Source organism: Triturus cristatus, chromosome 3_1, assembly GCF_964204655.1.
Source record: "Triturus cristatus chromosome 3_1, aTriCri1.1, whole genome shotgun sequence".
NCBI classification, from domain to species: domain Eukaryota; kingdom Metazoa; phylum Chordata; class Amphibia; order Caudata; family Salamandridae; genus Triturus; species Triturus cristatus.
Genome location: NC_140583.1, coordinates 977293245 through 977309871, shown reverse-complemented (window position 1 = coordinate 977309871; position 16627 = coordinate 977293245). Strand labels below are relative to the sequence as shown.

At 46.4% G+C, this 16627-nt stretch overlaps 1 protein-coding gene across 24 annotated transcripts in view; it reads left to right on the top strand.

The window, feature by feature from the left end:
* The window catches only part of PUM1 (pumilio RNA binding family member 1), an 897051-nt gene that overhangs the window by 305782 nt on the left and 574642 nt on the right, over nucleotides 1-16627 (top strand). For all 24 annotated transcript variants that reach the window (XM_085645644.1, XM_085645641.1, XM_085645638.1 and 21 more), the window contains one exon: nucleotides 15530-15797. In XM_085645644.1, coding sequence (XP_085501770.1) covers nucleotides 15530-15797 — 268 coding nt within the window. The remainder of the gene's footprint in view (nucleotides 1-15529; nucleotides 15798-16627) is intronic.

Sequence of the window (16627 nt, the reverse complement as noted above, 5' to 3'; positions counted from 1 at the left end):
GAATCCGAAGACACCACGCACGTCTGCCTCCAGGATACCGTCTGACATCACACAGGGGACGAACCTAGCACCAAATGGTGGTCGACAGCGACCACAACAAGAAAATAAAAAATAAAATAAAGACCATTCCGGACCCAACGACTACTTCATGGAATGATGCACAGCATGTCAATCCAGAAATTTCTTCAAGCTGCAAAACCACTCCTACTGGTATGTAACCATTTCGTTTTTCCTGGTATGAGCGCCAGGACCTATCAATCCCCTTCTTAGAGTCCTTTAATAAATTTGGCCAGGAAAGTTGCCATTGTGGGATGAAGCTCTGGGGTCAGAGACACCTTCCTTTCAAGAGAGGGACGGGAGCACTCCGTACATAGGTGGCTACGAGCCGCCTCCTCCAGATGCTTATGAATGCGCGCTGCCATATATGAAGCAACCTTTTCTGAAGTGACGAACGCTGCCAACTTGGGGTATAGGGTGTTGTCTGGTTCCAACAGTTCTTACCCAGGGGTGGGGTTAGAGGGTTCAGCAGGGGATAGGAAAGAAGAGTGAAGCCAAGGACTTGATGGGCCTTGGTCATAAACAGTACCTCTGTGATCATCCTGGTTTGAGAAATTGGAGTTTGGGTGGTCCCATGGCCTCTCCAACTGCCCTATATATTGAGATATCAACCATCTTGTAAAAATCATCATCGAAAGACAGGTATTTGAGGGGATCCCCCTGTGCATCATCAAAGGCCTCTATAGCTCTTGCAGTAGGGGCAGTGGTGGAATTAGTAAAGAGACACCCCAAATAAGTTCAGTCAGACACAGTAGTGCTAAGAAAAAGGGGGTTGGCAGACAACTTAAAGAATTTGAGGTGGGCAATGCCTCACTGATGCAGGTCTAAATCCTGGGACACTCTCCCCTGGTGCTTAAATCTATGAAGTGGACCAAGCCTGGGAGGTGTGTCCTTGTGCGTGTAGCATGCTGCTTCCCAAAAAAACACTTCAGCTCTCACGGGGTGACAGCCCTTTGGCAGGAGGCCAGGTCGGCAAGGTAGAAGAGGGGAATAAGGACCCCCCCCACCCGCGGCATCCTGAGGTCAAACGCGCTAATTATACAGGCCCTGAGACGAGGCATTCAATCTGCTTTAAAATGAGACCAATTAGGAGCTGCATACCCTGAGATGCATTGGGGCGTCTCTCTCCAGTATGTGAGGCTCCAAACTCTGCGCTTGATTGTAGAAAGCTGGGTTTCTGTTGCAGTAACCCCCACCACACTCTCACTCTCTCTCACTCTCTCTCACTCTCTCTCTCACTCTCTCTCTCGCTCTCTCTCGCTCTCTCTCGCTCTCTCTCGCTCTCTCTCGCTCTCTCTCGCTCTCTCTCGCTCTCTCTCACTCTCTCTCACTCTCTCTCACTCTCTCTCACTCTCTCTCACTCTCTCTCACTCTCTCTCTCACTCTCTCTCACACTCTCTCTCACACTCTCTCACTCTCTCACTCTCTCACACTCTCTCACTCTCTCACTCTCTCACACTCTCTCACACTCTCTCACACTCTCTCACTCTCGCACACACTCTCTCACTCTCGCACACACTCTCTCACTCTCGCACACACTCTCTCACTCTCGCACTCACTCTCGCACTCACTCTCGCACTCACTCTCGCACTCACTCTCGCACTCACTCTCGCACTCACTCTCGCACTCACTCTCGCACTCACTCTCGCACTCACTCTCGCACTCACTCTCGCACTCACTCTCGCACTCACTCTCGCACTCACTCTCGCACTCACTCTCGCACTCACTCTCGCACTCACTCTCGCACTCACTCTCGCACTCACTCTCGCACTCACTCTCGCACTCACTCTCGCACTCACTCTCGCACTCACTCTCGCACTCACTCTCGCACTCACTCTCGCACTCACTCTCGCACTCACTCTCGCACTCACTCTCGCACTCACTCTCGCACTCACTCTCGCACTCACTCTCGCACTCACTCTCGCACTCACTCTCGCACTCACTCTCGCACTCACTCTCGCACTCACTCTCGCACTCACTCTCGCACTCACTCTCGCACTCACTCTCGCACTCACTCTCGCACTCACTCTCGCACTCACTCTCGCACTCACTCTCGCACTCACTCTCGCACTCACTCTCGCACTCACTCTCGCACTCACTCTCGCACTCACTCTCGCACTCACTCTCGCACTCACTCTCGCACTCACTCTCTCTCGCACTCTCTCTCGCACTCACTCTCTCTCGCACTCACTCTCTCTCGCACTCACTCTCTCTCGCACTCACTCTCTCTCGCACTCACTCTCTCTCGCACTCACTCTCTCTCGCACTCACTCTCTCTCGCACTCACTCTCTCTCGCACTCACTCTCTCTCGCACTCTCTCTCGCACTCTCTCTCGCACTCTCTCTCGCACTCTCTCTCGCACTCTCTCTCGCACTCTCTCTCGCACTCTCTCTCGCACTCTCTCTCGCACTCTCTCTCGCACTCTCTCTCGCACTCTCTCTCGCACTCTCTCTCGCACTCTCTCTCGCACTCTCTCTCGCACTCTCTCTCGCACTCTCTCTCGCACTCTCTCTCGCACTCTCTCTCGCACTCACTCTCGCACTCACTCTCGCACTCACCTGCTTGTTTTGGTGCAGAACAAAGTAAAGTCGACATGGCACACATCCCTGTGTGCCATGCCTTCAACCCACTGCCCTGGAATAGGTCAGCCACCCTTCTAGCTGGGTGCTCTATACCAGTGGTGTGGGTACAGGTGCCTGAGCCCTGTACCCCTACAGTGTCTAGACCAATTCCTAGACACTAAGTTCAGTAATGCCATTAAGAGTATATGGTGCTGGGAGCTTGTCATTCTGAACTCCACAGCACGATAATGGCTTTACTGAAAACTGGGTAGTTTGGTATCAAACCTCTCGGTACATTAAACCCACACTAATGCCAGTGTGGGATTTAATGAACAATGCACTCAGAGGGCCCCATGAAAAACGACCAGCCTCTGGTGGGTTCCCTGATTGGTACACACCAGCCTGCCACCACGAGACATGTTTCCAGACCCCTGGGGTGGGAGCCTTCGCTCCCTGAGCCCAGAAACAAAGCTGTTCTGGGTGGAGGTGGTCACACTTCCCCCATGCCAGGAAGAGCTATCTGTGACAGGGGAGCATCAAAGTCCTTGCTGCCTTTATAATGCGACCCCCAGCCTCTTCTGCAATCAGGTGCAGGCCCCCTTCCTGTCTCCCCTCCTTTTCGGCAAGAAGACAGGCGGGAAAAATTAGCACGGCCCAGAAGGTGTGCCCACCTCTGCCAACCCCACCCCTTAGGTGGGGGTGGCGAGGTGAAGCCCACTCTTCTGTGCCCGCCATCTTGCAGATGGCAGGCACACTCCAATCAGGACTAGAGATTGTGACCATTCCCCCACGTGGGGTGAGCACCAAGGGTGTAGTCACCCTAAGGTCAGTAGCCCATTGGCTACTAACCTTGAAACGCCCCTCTCAATACAGTATTTAGGGGGCAGCCCTGAATCAAGAAGGGAGATTCCCGCAACCTACGAAGAAGGACAAAAGTAGACATCCAGCAGAGGAGACTGCAGAGAAGAACTGACTTGTCCCCACCCTTACCAGCCTGTCTGCAGTATTCAGAGATCGTGTGCCAAAAGTCGCCTTGTCCCGCAGCCCCCGACCTCCAGAACCCTGGGAGGACTGACTTTTCAACAAAGACCGGATCTCCTGTGAACAGCAGCTCTGTTCAAAAGAAACTCCCAAAACAGACCGAGCCTGCTGAGGGCAAAGAAACCAGACGCCTGGAACCACCACTGCACCCGTCGCCTACGGCCCGAGTTCTAGTGGACCATCAGTCCCAGTGAGGTCCCCCAGCGCTCTAGAATCCGAGTCCACCGTGGGTTGACCCCTTCAGGGCTCCCCGACGTCGCCTGCAGCCTCTGCACGGATACCCCCCCCCCTCCCCCCCCCCAACTGTGAGTGGCCCGATGAGGGGAGATCTGATCTCAAAAGACACCCCTGCATCCAGCCGCCCTGCGCCCTGGAGAAAAGAACCCGAGGTGCATCTACGTCCCCGAGCCCTCCATCTTACCTGCCCAGCTGTTGGTTCCTCCCGGAAGTCTTCCTGGACCGAGCCTGCAGCTAAAAACCAAAACTGAGAATCCCTATTGAAAACAGGGCACCCAACACCAAAACCGCACTCTGCACCCAGCTCCCCCTGCGGGTGCACTTTGTGTGCTAAACCAGATCCCCTTTGCTCTAAGCCTAACACCAGGAGCTTTTCTCCCACAACCTTGTGGCCTGCTCGTGAGCAGCCACCAACCGGAGGCCCCATATCCCCCCATTGGATAACATTGGGCCTCAGCACCCTGCACCCAGCCGCCCTAGTGCTGTTGAGGGTGCTTTGAGAATGCGTCCTGGACCCCGGTGGAACCCTGGTTCTAACCCCAGAATACCAACTCCCACAACAAAGTACTTACCTCTTAACCGATTACTTAATTTCTCTCCATAGGAATACATTGTCTGTTTTTCCTTAAAATGTTGTGTGGAGTTGGTTTTGTATTGAAGTTTGAAAAACTGCAAAGACCTAAAAATTGCTTACTTACCCTTTCTCTGTCAGTGTGATATCTAGTTGTATCACACTGAGTAAAAGAAGTAATCCAGAAAGTAATCTGAAAAGTACTTCAGAGTAATCTAACAGTAATTTCCAAAATATTGAAAGCATTTAAAAACCTGGAACAGTCATTTTCATTCATCTTGCTTGTATTGTTCAACCTGCCTTGAAAATTATCAAATACACTTAACTGTGCCTGGCTTGCTTGGTTCTAGAAAAAAAATTCAACTAAATATTATTTTTATACAAATCATATTGGTCTAAGTTTTGTCTTTGAGTGTGTGGCATCATTTGCTGATTTAGTGAATACAACAAATGCTTAACACTACCCTCTGATAAAACCTTACTGCTCGCCCACACAAATAGAGTAAGGTGCTATCTACTTTTACCTCTGCCTACCTTTGGGGTTCCACTGCACTCTGTGCAAACTATACCTCATTTTAGTATAGTATATACAGAGCCAGCTTCCTGCAGTGATCTCAACCCTAATTGAGCGATAGGGAATGGAACTTGCAGGCAGCAATGCGCCTCATGGGCAACACCTAGTGGGTGGAGGATCGCACTGCGGAGCTGCTCCGAAATCACCCGCGAAGGGAGTGCAGAGCAGTCCTGCTGCACGTTTGACCTAAAAGGAAAAATAAATCCTGCAGTAAACACCGTGCAGCTGAATCAACAGTAGAGGGTGCCTTAAGTGCGATCAGGGGTGCCAGTCTCTGGCCAAAAGAAGCATCATGTTTCGTTTTAAATGTTAAAAGCATGAGCGACAGTAAACTGGCTGGTAATATGCCGTCACTAACATCTTTTGTCATTTATTTTTTGACTGGGAGTATGTGTAACAAGCATTTTCAATGCAATAGGTCTCGCATTTATGCGAGTTTGAGCTATTAACATTGCAAATAACAATGCCTTTTATTTTTGTTTTTGGTTTTAAAACCTAAATAAAAGGCGGTGTCATGTACAATGCCAATAGCTTAAACTTGCTTATCCAGATAGTATTACAACAAGCATTTGCAATGCAATAGGTCTCGCAAATTCGCAACATGATAGCTCACTTTGTTTTATCCATGTCATTCTTAAATTGTATGCTAGGACCCCAATGACCCCCAGCAATTGAGTAACTTGATTATTGGGACTGATACCAATGAAAGGAACTACTCAATGTGCAGTGCCATCTTGTTTGAAAATTTAAAATTTGTGCATCTTTTATTGAGTTGAAATTGTAAGGTGCCGGCCTCTGATAACTCTTCAGATCGTCCGAAAGTTACCTACATTAGCAAAACTAGGGGCCATCAAAGCCTTGTTGCGCCTCTTCCTGGCAGCAGAGCTGGATCTGTGAGGAAGACCTCATATCTAACCGAGAAAGCGCCCGAGCAGCTGTAGAAACAGAGCTGCTCCATGCTCATGCCTGGGTGGCATTAATAACTTCCAGTGTGCGGGCTCTGTCTCAACGGCAGGGGCAGAGTTAAAAATAAGCCTGGCTTGCTGAGGTAAATCAGTGTGGAATGTGATGACCACACGCTCAGTCGCTGTGAGGGACGTGACCGCACTTCCAGGAATGATTATGGGAAGTAACAGGGGTTCCACTTGCTAACATCCCTCACAGTTTATCTGAAAGACAGACTCTGTTCCATCGTTATCTCTGAAATGCCACATCTTTCACGATAATTCCTCCACATGCTCATTAAAACCCAGTGACAATGTCCAGAGCGAAACCCGAAGTCTGCAACTTACTTTCATCTGAAAACTCGACTAACAAGCCAGCGAGTGGTGCTCGCGCGTGCGCCACAGCGAGACATCTGGTTTCAATTATCGCGCCCGTGTCTGGCCACGATAATTGAAACCACATGGCGACCGTGAGGGTAACCGCAACCAATAGGCCATGGGCGGAGCAATGCGCCCGCCTTTGGTCAATTTTGTGCTGTCTGTTAAAAAGATGCACGCAAAGATGCAACAAAAGCACACGCACGAGCGTGTGTGATTCTTAGGTTAATTTTCGAAAGCCCTTACATGAAGTCTTCTCCAGAACAGCACATGTGCGCTGTTACCGGCTCGACCTAAAAAGGGGTAACTAAGCTTAACTGCAAGGTTTAAATATGTTTATTTCAGAAAATTGAGGGGCTGCACAAGATTCTTTTATTTGTTTTTAAAAGGGGGGGGGCACTGCATGAAGAAGTTTAAAGACCACGGATTTAAACTTTCAGCCCTGGTCCACTGCAACAATTCTAAAAAAAACACATTGACAAAGCAAATAAATAGATCTCGCATAGGTGATGCCTATTGGCTTTGGCGGCGATTGTGCTAACGCCAGTGAGATTGGATGGTAAGCTATCCAGGAATCTCTCGGCCAAACAATTGCAGTGCTGCAAGTTGAAGATTTTCTGGGTATATCTATCCGTTTCCAGGAAAGAGGCGATACCTGGTTATTGTATAATTATTTTGTGGACAGTCTTTAAATTTTTTTTTATCTGTATTAGCTGCAACATGTTCTTGGGTTATGGCGGAAGTGTGCTACTCAGGACTACGATGCCAGTGCAGGACTGGCATCTAAACCCAGGTCTGCCATTTGATAGCACTGTGAGATCCTGGGTAAAGCGAGTTACCTTTCTACGCCTTTGGCAGTGCTTAAAGTATTTCGCTGTTGCTTACTATATAGCATCGAAAGCAAGACCTGGGTGGAGCTTGCCTTGGTGCACCCTTCCAGAATACTTTATTTAAACATTAGGAGAACTGAGAGATCGGCATGGGAATTAAAGAATGCATGCTTCTCCTTTCTATTGTGGTGTGTGCTCCGGGTGGGGGGTGGGGGTGGGGGGGGGGGGGCGCAAGAAAGATTGGGGTGGGGCCCAAGTTATTAACAGTGGCTGAGATTAATTTGGGCATTCCCTCTATCACTTATTTGTGTACTTTGCCTTAAATGGAATGGGTATGCCCCGTGCACACTGTCACTGGAATTAAGCTGTACCCAGCTGATGAGCCCATGACTAGGGTGAAATCGGTCCTGTGTTGCTTGTGTTCCTGTTCAGGGAGGACCTGGCTTGGCAGTTTGGGCTGGACTGTTTCCATTGGATCAGGGTCAAGACGATATTGCGTATAGCTGGGTCCACCCTTGGTACCATATTGTGCAAAATAACTGGATTGGAATGCATCCTGAGTATTTATCTGTGACTGGGATTAATTCAAACAGTCCATCCATCACTTTTTAGGTCTCGTCTGAGCCAGCGCATGCGCTGCTCTGGTGAGACATTTAGTAACTGGGTTTTAAAAGTGCTACCCAGAGGCTTTTTCCGGCCACCAGCTTGCTGTTACGAGCACAAGCGCGTTCAGTGTGCACAGTTGCCATCTGGCTTTCTGTAATGGCTCATTAAGCCTTGCAGCGCGCGCGTGATTACCCCCACCCCCCCTCCTCGTCAGCTTCATTGCTTTCACTTTAGAGCCGCGCATGAATCCCCGCCCCCCCCTTCTCCCCCTCCCCCTCCCCCGTCGTCCGCTTCATTGCTTTCACTTTCACGCCGCGCGGTCGTGTCACTTTCACGGCCGCGTGGTCATTGCTTGTTACACATATAACAATGTTTTTAGTGGCTTCGTATACAGCTGTGTTTTCAGTGGCTTCATGCGTGCTTCTGTTTTCAGTGTCATGGCTCATTAACTCCCTCGTCATCCACACGTACGTGTTATGCAAATAAGGCCTTTCCTTCATAACATGGTATGCTCATACTAAGCTTGAGGAGCACAGAGTTTGAATCGCTAACTCAAACTATGTAAGGGAATCACACACTCCAGGTCTTCTCTTCTTACCGCCAAAGACTGATTGTTTCTCGTTGTCCCCCCGCAGTTCTCAGGTTCACACAGCAAGACGCGGGAGACCAAACCACTGCGCGGCACTCCAAAGAACTCTTCGCGCATGCGTCAAACTCCATCACATCAAAAAACGCTAGAGCGCCTATAGTGGAAATTTATGATGATGCGCAAGTGGTGGCAATTTGTTATCATTGGTGAATTCGTGAACATCCTGAGAAAATTCGAAATACTCAAAAACAACTCCTTTTAGAACTAATTTATTGTACGTAGCCATCACATTCAGATGTTATATTTCTTTGTTTGACGGTACCGCTGAGAACAATAATTCATACGCCACTCCAAAGCTTTTTCGAGGCTAGAGGGCACACACTGGGGCTGTTGATATGTTCTCTGTTGGGTTGCGCAGAGGCTCCTGACATATGTTGGAATTCAACAACTTCATGCCTTCTGTGTTTATGGTTTCTCAGAACTAGGCTAGGAACGCACAGAATTGTGTTCGCCCCCGGCGTCATATGTTGCCTGGAAACCAGACTGTGCCAACATCAACTGTAGGGTGAGTATTGAACTGCGCTTCGTTCGATGGGTGTCCGCACGTGACACCGTGTTCTTTTCATGCGCTGCGAATTATTATGAGTTGAGATTAGTTAAGTGCACCCACAACTGAAATCTCTCTTGTAAAGCAAACTGTATATCGAATGGCGAGTAACAGTGTTCCCCATCCCACAGCGTTTAAAGTTGTTGGGGAGGGGGCGTTTGTGTGACGACAGGGAGCAGGGGCGTAGCTTGGGAGGGGGTTTGGTACACCCCATAATACATGTATTACCTACCTCCCGTAGCTTTATTTTCTGGTTCATGCTTGTGGTAGGGTTTGTTTTCCTTCATGTGCCATGTGTACGCTGTTTGCCTTGTTTCTTTCTTGCATGGTCGTACACCGGTCCAGTTTGGTAGACCAAATGAGATGCAGTTGTCTATATTGGCCATTTTGGGCCAGCGCCTAGCATGTAGCAAATGAGATTAATGTCAGCAGCGTTTCGTAGTTTCTCTCGGCTAACTAATCGGACTCCTAAGTAGTTCAGACCTGGTAAAGTGCTTGGGTGAGATGATGTGGGATAGCAGTAGTCAGATTCTTTTACAGTGAATCAAACAAAATGACTGAGCTCTTGACTCATAACTGGCCTATTTTGTTGCTTGATAAGCTTCAACTTGAAAATTCTGCAAGCTTCAAACAAATGCTGCTCCTTCCTCGCTTAGTTTGATACCAGTTTAATGGGCTACAGTGATTGATGATCGTGAATAATAATTAACAATCAAAAAGCATGGCCCTTTTGTCAGCAGTTTGGTTTGCAGGTATGCAGTGAAACAAAGTAATGTGCTCCTAAGGTGTAATTTATTAACAACTGACCATCAATTAATGCAGGCGTTAAATGAGTTTTACTTTGGGAAAAGTGAGGAACCTACATAAGAGAACTCGTTTTACACCTCCGAAAATGTAAACATTTGGCAAGCTGGATAATGAGCACAGGGGATAGAAAAGTAAGCATACAGTATTATGACACAAAACACGATTGAATATCTTTTATTAATTTCACGCATGGCTTTCACACGCTTAATTTCGATTGAGCTTCGGACAAATGAGGCACACGCTTTGATATTTGTGTTTCTATTCAACAATTGCTTGGTGGTGTAGCATGCTTTAATCTAGATGCTGCAAGTTTAGGGATCATTCTTCCTAATTGCATTTCATTATTCTAAGGGTAATGAGACCACGCTCTCACTTTCTCTCAACAGAATTTGTCACATTATACTATCAGGCTAATCATTCTTCTTTGTTCCACTTCATTATTCAGAGGACTAAGACTACACACTATCCCAATCTTTAAACAGGACTTGCTACTGTTTTGCATTTTCTGTTACACTGGAATTACTCAAGATGTCTACAGACTTTTTTAGGGTCAAGATACCTATGGACTTAAGTGGAGGATCGACAATTCACCAGCAACACATTACGTGGTGGGCTGTACTTTGTAAAACTGTTATCTATTCCCCTATGAGTCAAACACTACAAACAACCCCCATGGTTTCATTACCCTTCAAAACATTTGCCTGGAATCTATTGTGCAGATCACTTCTCAACGTCTGGAAAAGCCACATGCTTGGTAAACTAACGCTTAGAAGAACGCACGGAGGAGAGACTTAAAGCAAGCATTGGCATTGAGAAGTTTGTGTGTGGCAGAATGAAGAAAGCTACCATACTTTTTTTGGGGGGAGGGGACGGGACATGATGAAAATCTGAAAAACCGGTATTATTCGTAGTGTTGTCATGGCCCGTCTATCCTGGCAAGAGCAGTCGGGCACCCAGCAACAGAATCCTTATGCATTGGTATAGCCAATAGGTCTCGCTTTTGTGACCCTATAAGTATATAGTTATGCAGCACAATATTCTTGGTGCAACAACATCAACCGTTGCGTGGCTAAACACTTATAAGGTCCCAAAAGCGAGACCTATTGGCTATGTCAATGCTTGTTTCTGTACTTGAGGTTAGGAGGCAGAGGTCGTGCCAAAGCAGTTGGCAGAAGAGTGTTCCAGGTAAATGATTTTTGTTTTGGTGTTTAGGCCATTTTGTGGCTAAGGTTACAGCTGTAGCCGGGAGTATGCATGAGTTTAAAGGAGGGGATACTTTCTACCCTCTGCTGTGCACCAAGCTACCACTCAACAATTCACCCTGTCAGTCACTCCTGGTGCCATGCGCTGACTTCCAGAGGGACACCTTGCTGGTTGTACTCCACCTCGCAAGTGGCACCTAATCCTGCTGCCGCATAAGGAGCTATTCTGACAACGTGCCCCTTCTGACCCCAACCCACCAGAGCCCACACCGTGCAACAAGGGTTCCGGTCTTTTGCAGCACTGTGAAGTTGGTATACTCTGGCAGGGTGCATTATAGAAACCAATTGCTATTGTTAGCCAATACACCCTTAAGCACACAAAATGAAACGCAGTAACTAGTCAGATGCACGGTTGCTCCTAGCACCCCAAAATGCCCCCCCTGTTTTATCATTAACCTAGAATTCTGCCTATAGTAGAACACCTTATCTCCTAAATATTCAAAGGTCACTACATAAAGCACAGCCTCCTGCCTCAATCATATTCCCAATGTGCAAGAAACCCACGCATCTTGCAAAACCTAATGAATGTAGCCAATATTGAGTTCTCTGAGCCCAATGGACTCAACCTTGCCATTATGATGTAGTTGCTGCGGTCTAATTGCGCCTTTTTTTCTTATGGTGGGTGGGGCTTACTCTGACAACAGGAGGGAGTGGTCTGCAGGGACATGTGGCAAGCAACGGGGGAGGGAGTTCAGAAAAGATGGGAGGGCAGCAACAATGGGAGTTGGAGGGAATGGGGGGCAATCCAGGACTATGAGGAAGTGATGACAAAGGAAGCAATGAAACAGTACCTCATTCCAAGCATGAGCAGTGGAAGAACTTTTATAAAGAATTTAATCAGTACTTGGTCCATACTCCATCGAAGGGACAAACTCCCGAAGAGGAAGTGAACCCACTGACCAATGAGGAGCAGGAACTGGTGTGCCCTAAGCCCTTATAAGTTTAAAAAAATAAAAAAAGTAGACTCCTAGTGACGGCGCGTGTAGTGTCTCAGGTGAAAGCTAATAAGTAAGCACTTAGCCATTTGACCTAGAATTGCAGGGAACAGTGACTCTGTCCGAATATGCTTCTTACGATGCTCCTTGTGGTATACCCGGTTTTGTATGCTAACTTTCTCTTACTGACCATTATTTTAAAAAGTTTATAACTTACCTTTCTTGTAAGTGCTAGTGTTCTTCCTCCTGGCATTGTTCACTGTAACCTTTAAGTGATTATTTTTTTAAAATAATTATATGGCCCCCCTACTATTAAGGATCAGAAGCACTTTCTTCACGTGGATGCCCTTTTTATATGGTTCCGGAATTTCCATTGATTTATTGTCTGGTTGTGTGTGCGCAGTCGGAAAAGATTTTTAAATATTTTGTTTATGGTTTCTGTTGGTAAAGGTAAAAATGAAATGTTTTTGATACTGTTAAAAACCTTTGTAGCATACCATGTGTATAGATGAGTTTGCTGGAAACTTTGCTATTTTTCTGTTGATCTTGGTGACCTCTTGGCAATTGGTAGCCAGGTATTTGAGATTTGCACATGATGTAACATTTTTATCACTACTTAAGTATATAGCTAAAACAATTGGCATACTTTTGGTAATGGATCAGTCACCTTCATCCTAACCAGGCATTGGGTGGGATTAGAGAGTTGTCAGCTGACCCTCAAAGTGGTGCTAAACAGCCAAATCGAAAATGTTTTCCAGCTGGTTGGCAAATCGTCCCTCAAAGGCTTCTTTTCTTGCTGATTCTTAGCACCCTTCTACATTCTACCCTGCATATTGACATCCATTTGGTTGGCAGCAAGTAATAATGTTCCATTGAATTCCTAGTGCTAATTTTGTAGGAGATCCTATGTCTCCCGATCACTGCAAGATACGTTTAATTATTTTACATTGCAAGAATATTGACATGCCTGCCCTTACGCCTGACGAACGAGATAGCCTAGAAGGTGACCTGACACTGGCGGAGGTTACTGAGGCCATAGGTCATCAGAAAGCAGGCAAGACTCCGGGTCCTAACGGCCTGGCGAGTGAATTCTTTAAATTGAACACCACGCAGCTCGCACCCCATCTCCTAAAGCTGTTCGTGGAATCAAAAGAACAAGGATGTCTCCCCCAAGACCTTCGTCTAGCCACAGTGGTGGTCATACATAAAGCTGGGAAACCACCACAGGACTGCGCGTCCTATCGCCCCATATCACTCCTTAATATTGAAACAAAAATCTTGGCCACGAATCTCGCACGTCGCCTGCTAAGCGTGATTCTTTCGTTGGTGCACCAAGACCAATCTGGCTTTATGCCCAAACGTGCCACCCGTCTCAATTTGCGCCGTCTAGTTAATTGGATGGATACAGTAGGAGGTCGTGACTCTCCCCATTTGCTTCTCTCGCTTGATGCAGAGAAAGCGTTTGGCACGATCCACTGGCCCTTCATGTGGCGTACTCTGGAAGCAATGGGCTTCGGCCCGGGTTTTCTAGGGTGGCTGGGGTTATTATATAATGCACCTGAGGCGCGAGTATGGGTCAATGGCACTCTCTCCGCCAGTTCGCCGATACAACGCGGAACCAGACAAGGCTGCCCCCTATCTCCTTTATTATTTGCCCTCATACTGGAACCCGTAGCATGTGTGTTTCGTTTCTGACCTGACCTAGGGGGCTTCCTTGGTGCTCCCGATTCGCTGGAGGAAGAACGCATATCGTTATATGCAGATGATATTCTGCTCTGTCACGCGACCTGCTGGCACCCTGCCCTGTCTTCTCCACATCTTTGAAGAATATGGCAGCTACGCTGGCTACAAGATTAACTGGACTAAGTCCACCCTCTATCCAGTAAGCGGAGGTCCCGCATCTTGCACTTATCCCAGCTGCCTACGGCTGGCCGAGGAGGGCTTTCTTTATTCGGGCCTATATATTACCACGGATACCGTCCTTCGCGTGGAATGCAATATACGACAGGTGTTGCTGACTTTTCAAGCAGATGGGAAACGATGGAGGAAATTACCTCTCACTGTCCTGGGCAGAGCCGCCATGTATAAAATGGTGACTCTCCCTCAGCTTCTTTATGTTCTTCAGAACACTTATCACAAACTACCTGATACGATTTTTGCTTCTATTGATAGTGAGTTGCGCCTTCTCCTCTGGGATGGAGCTCACCCACGAAATAGCTCTGCGGACCCTGCAACAAAATCCTTACAACGGGGGCTTGGCCGTGCCAGATATCTGAGCCTATGACAGGGCGGCCCACCTTATTGTTATTAATGAGTGGATTAATGCACCAGGAGATCATCCGGCATATCGACGAACGGCTTCAATTCCATGAATGCTCCCACCTACACTACCTATATGGGGGTGCAGGAAAATTTGGTCCCCGTGGCTAAAGTACTACAAGATAGATTTTAGATGTGCTTTCCCGCCCTGTGTTTGCAAACAGACCTTTTGGCAGAATGGTCCTATGTATTAGTCGGTTTGTCACTGCTGATATTCATGACTGATTTCTCTTGAGTAACCCTGCTGCGGGATTCGCCAATCAAGGCAGTACCTCCATGCCTAAGATTAATCATACACGTTGTATTGATGAGTTCTTATCCCATCTGTCAGTAGTATTTTTATTAAATTGTATAAACATAAAAATAAAGGTATTAAAAAAATATATAAATATTTTACATTGCAGAAGTGACGACAAAAAATAGGTCACTGTACACGATATCTGATTAAGCCTTGCGTTTGGTGATTTTAGCGAGAACTGTTAAAAGAATTGCATTATTTTTCTGATGCTCTGTATTAGTAAACATGTTTGTAACTTGGGAAGACAACTAGGGGAGAGGATGTGGCCTTACGGCTAAAGCGGTCGACCTCGAAGCTGGGGAACCAGTTTCGAGTTTCGGCAGGGACGCTCAACATCCTGTGATTCTGGGCAAATCACTTAATATCCCCGTGGCCAACGAAAATGAATGTGTCCGTCTGTAATGCAACTGATGCTAATGTAAAGCGCTCTGATAACTTCGGGTCAAGTTCGCGCTATATAAAACCATGAAAAAATAACAAACAAAAAAAAAAAGCATGTGAGAGGCTCTGAACCACTTAGCTGCTCCTTTGTTGCCAACAGATGTCTTTTATTCCATTGCATTATGACTAGTTTAGTCATCTTCCCTAAAACTAACACTAATTACGCACTTTTATGGTAGCTTAAATTGTTGGTTGGCTTATCGTTTATTTTATTTTTACTGACAATTTGGTTGTATGCTTCAAATGTTTATAGATCCAGATCTCTTTTCACATGCAATCGTCAGAAGTTCCTGCCATGATTTAGCCCGTTAGTGTGCTATTTAAATGTGTAAATTTATTGAAGTGATCTTTAGGCAGTGTTCTGTAGCTTTGGCTCACAGTGTGACTTGTTACTAAAAGTAAACGTACTAAAGCTAATTAAAATTTGTCATTTGATTATGCAGACTTATTTTTCACAATTTCTTTTCTCAGCCGTACTCCTGGTAATTGTCAGAACTCTAACGAAGTAGATCTGTTGAGTGCAAACCAGAATGGATCAGAGGGCCTTGCTCAGATGAGCAGCAATAATGGTGTGAAGGCTGTGGAAGATTTTTCAAGTATGGAGTCTCAGAACGTCCCAATGGACCACATGGAACATGTTGGAATGGAGCCGTTACAGTTTGATTACTCTGGAAACCAAGTGTCTGTGGATTCGGCTGCTGCCACTGTGGGCCTTTTCGATTACAATTCTCAACAACAGGTATTATTTTTTCATTAGAGCCCTGCTTGACTCATCTTCTTTGAAGCATAGTTAATATATTGCATTTTTCATCTCATCCTCTGTAGTGTAATGCATATTTTTTTACATTTAGTTGTATGAATGCTAGAGTACTACTTTTTCATGCTCGTTCTTGGGTTTCAGTAACATTTCTTCTGTGTTATACTCTGTCCTGGGGCAGTTTTAGAATTGGAATATTTTTGGCATATTTTAGCCCAATTCTCATATTACCTTATATTTTTTAAGAATAAAGCACCCCCCTCCCCCTGTGCCCCCGAAGTGCTCACTGTGCCCCCATTTAAATTTTAAATGACCCCTTCTGCTCTGGCCCAAAGAGTTGTCCACATGCCTTGACGTTCGATACACACACTGTAAGTAACATGACCATGTTAATTTCAGTCCATGGGGTTCATTTATAAATCATGCATACTTTCTGCAACAGTTTAGAGTATGCACTGGCCGTGCTCGAGTGACAGTCCTCCTATGTTTGTAGGGAGTATATTTTAAAACATTTTTGACAGTTTTGCTTTCTTAAATATACTACTAGCTACAACAATGTAGAAAGTTAATTATTGTTGTTAAAATGTGTTATTCAAACGAGTCACCTTGACTCTTTCACCTCTAACAATGTGTTGCCATCTGAATGTTTCATGAAATTATTTTCTTTGCTTATTTAGAGTTAACATTTGGGGTCAAAGTGGGATTTTATTTTTACCATTACCTCTTTTTGGCTGTCCTGAGTCACGTATGTGAACCTTGTCAAAAGGCAACTATTAGGTTACTGGTATCTATCTAAATGGATGGTAGGATAG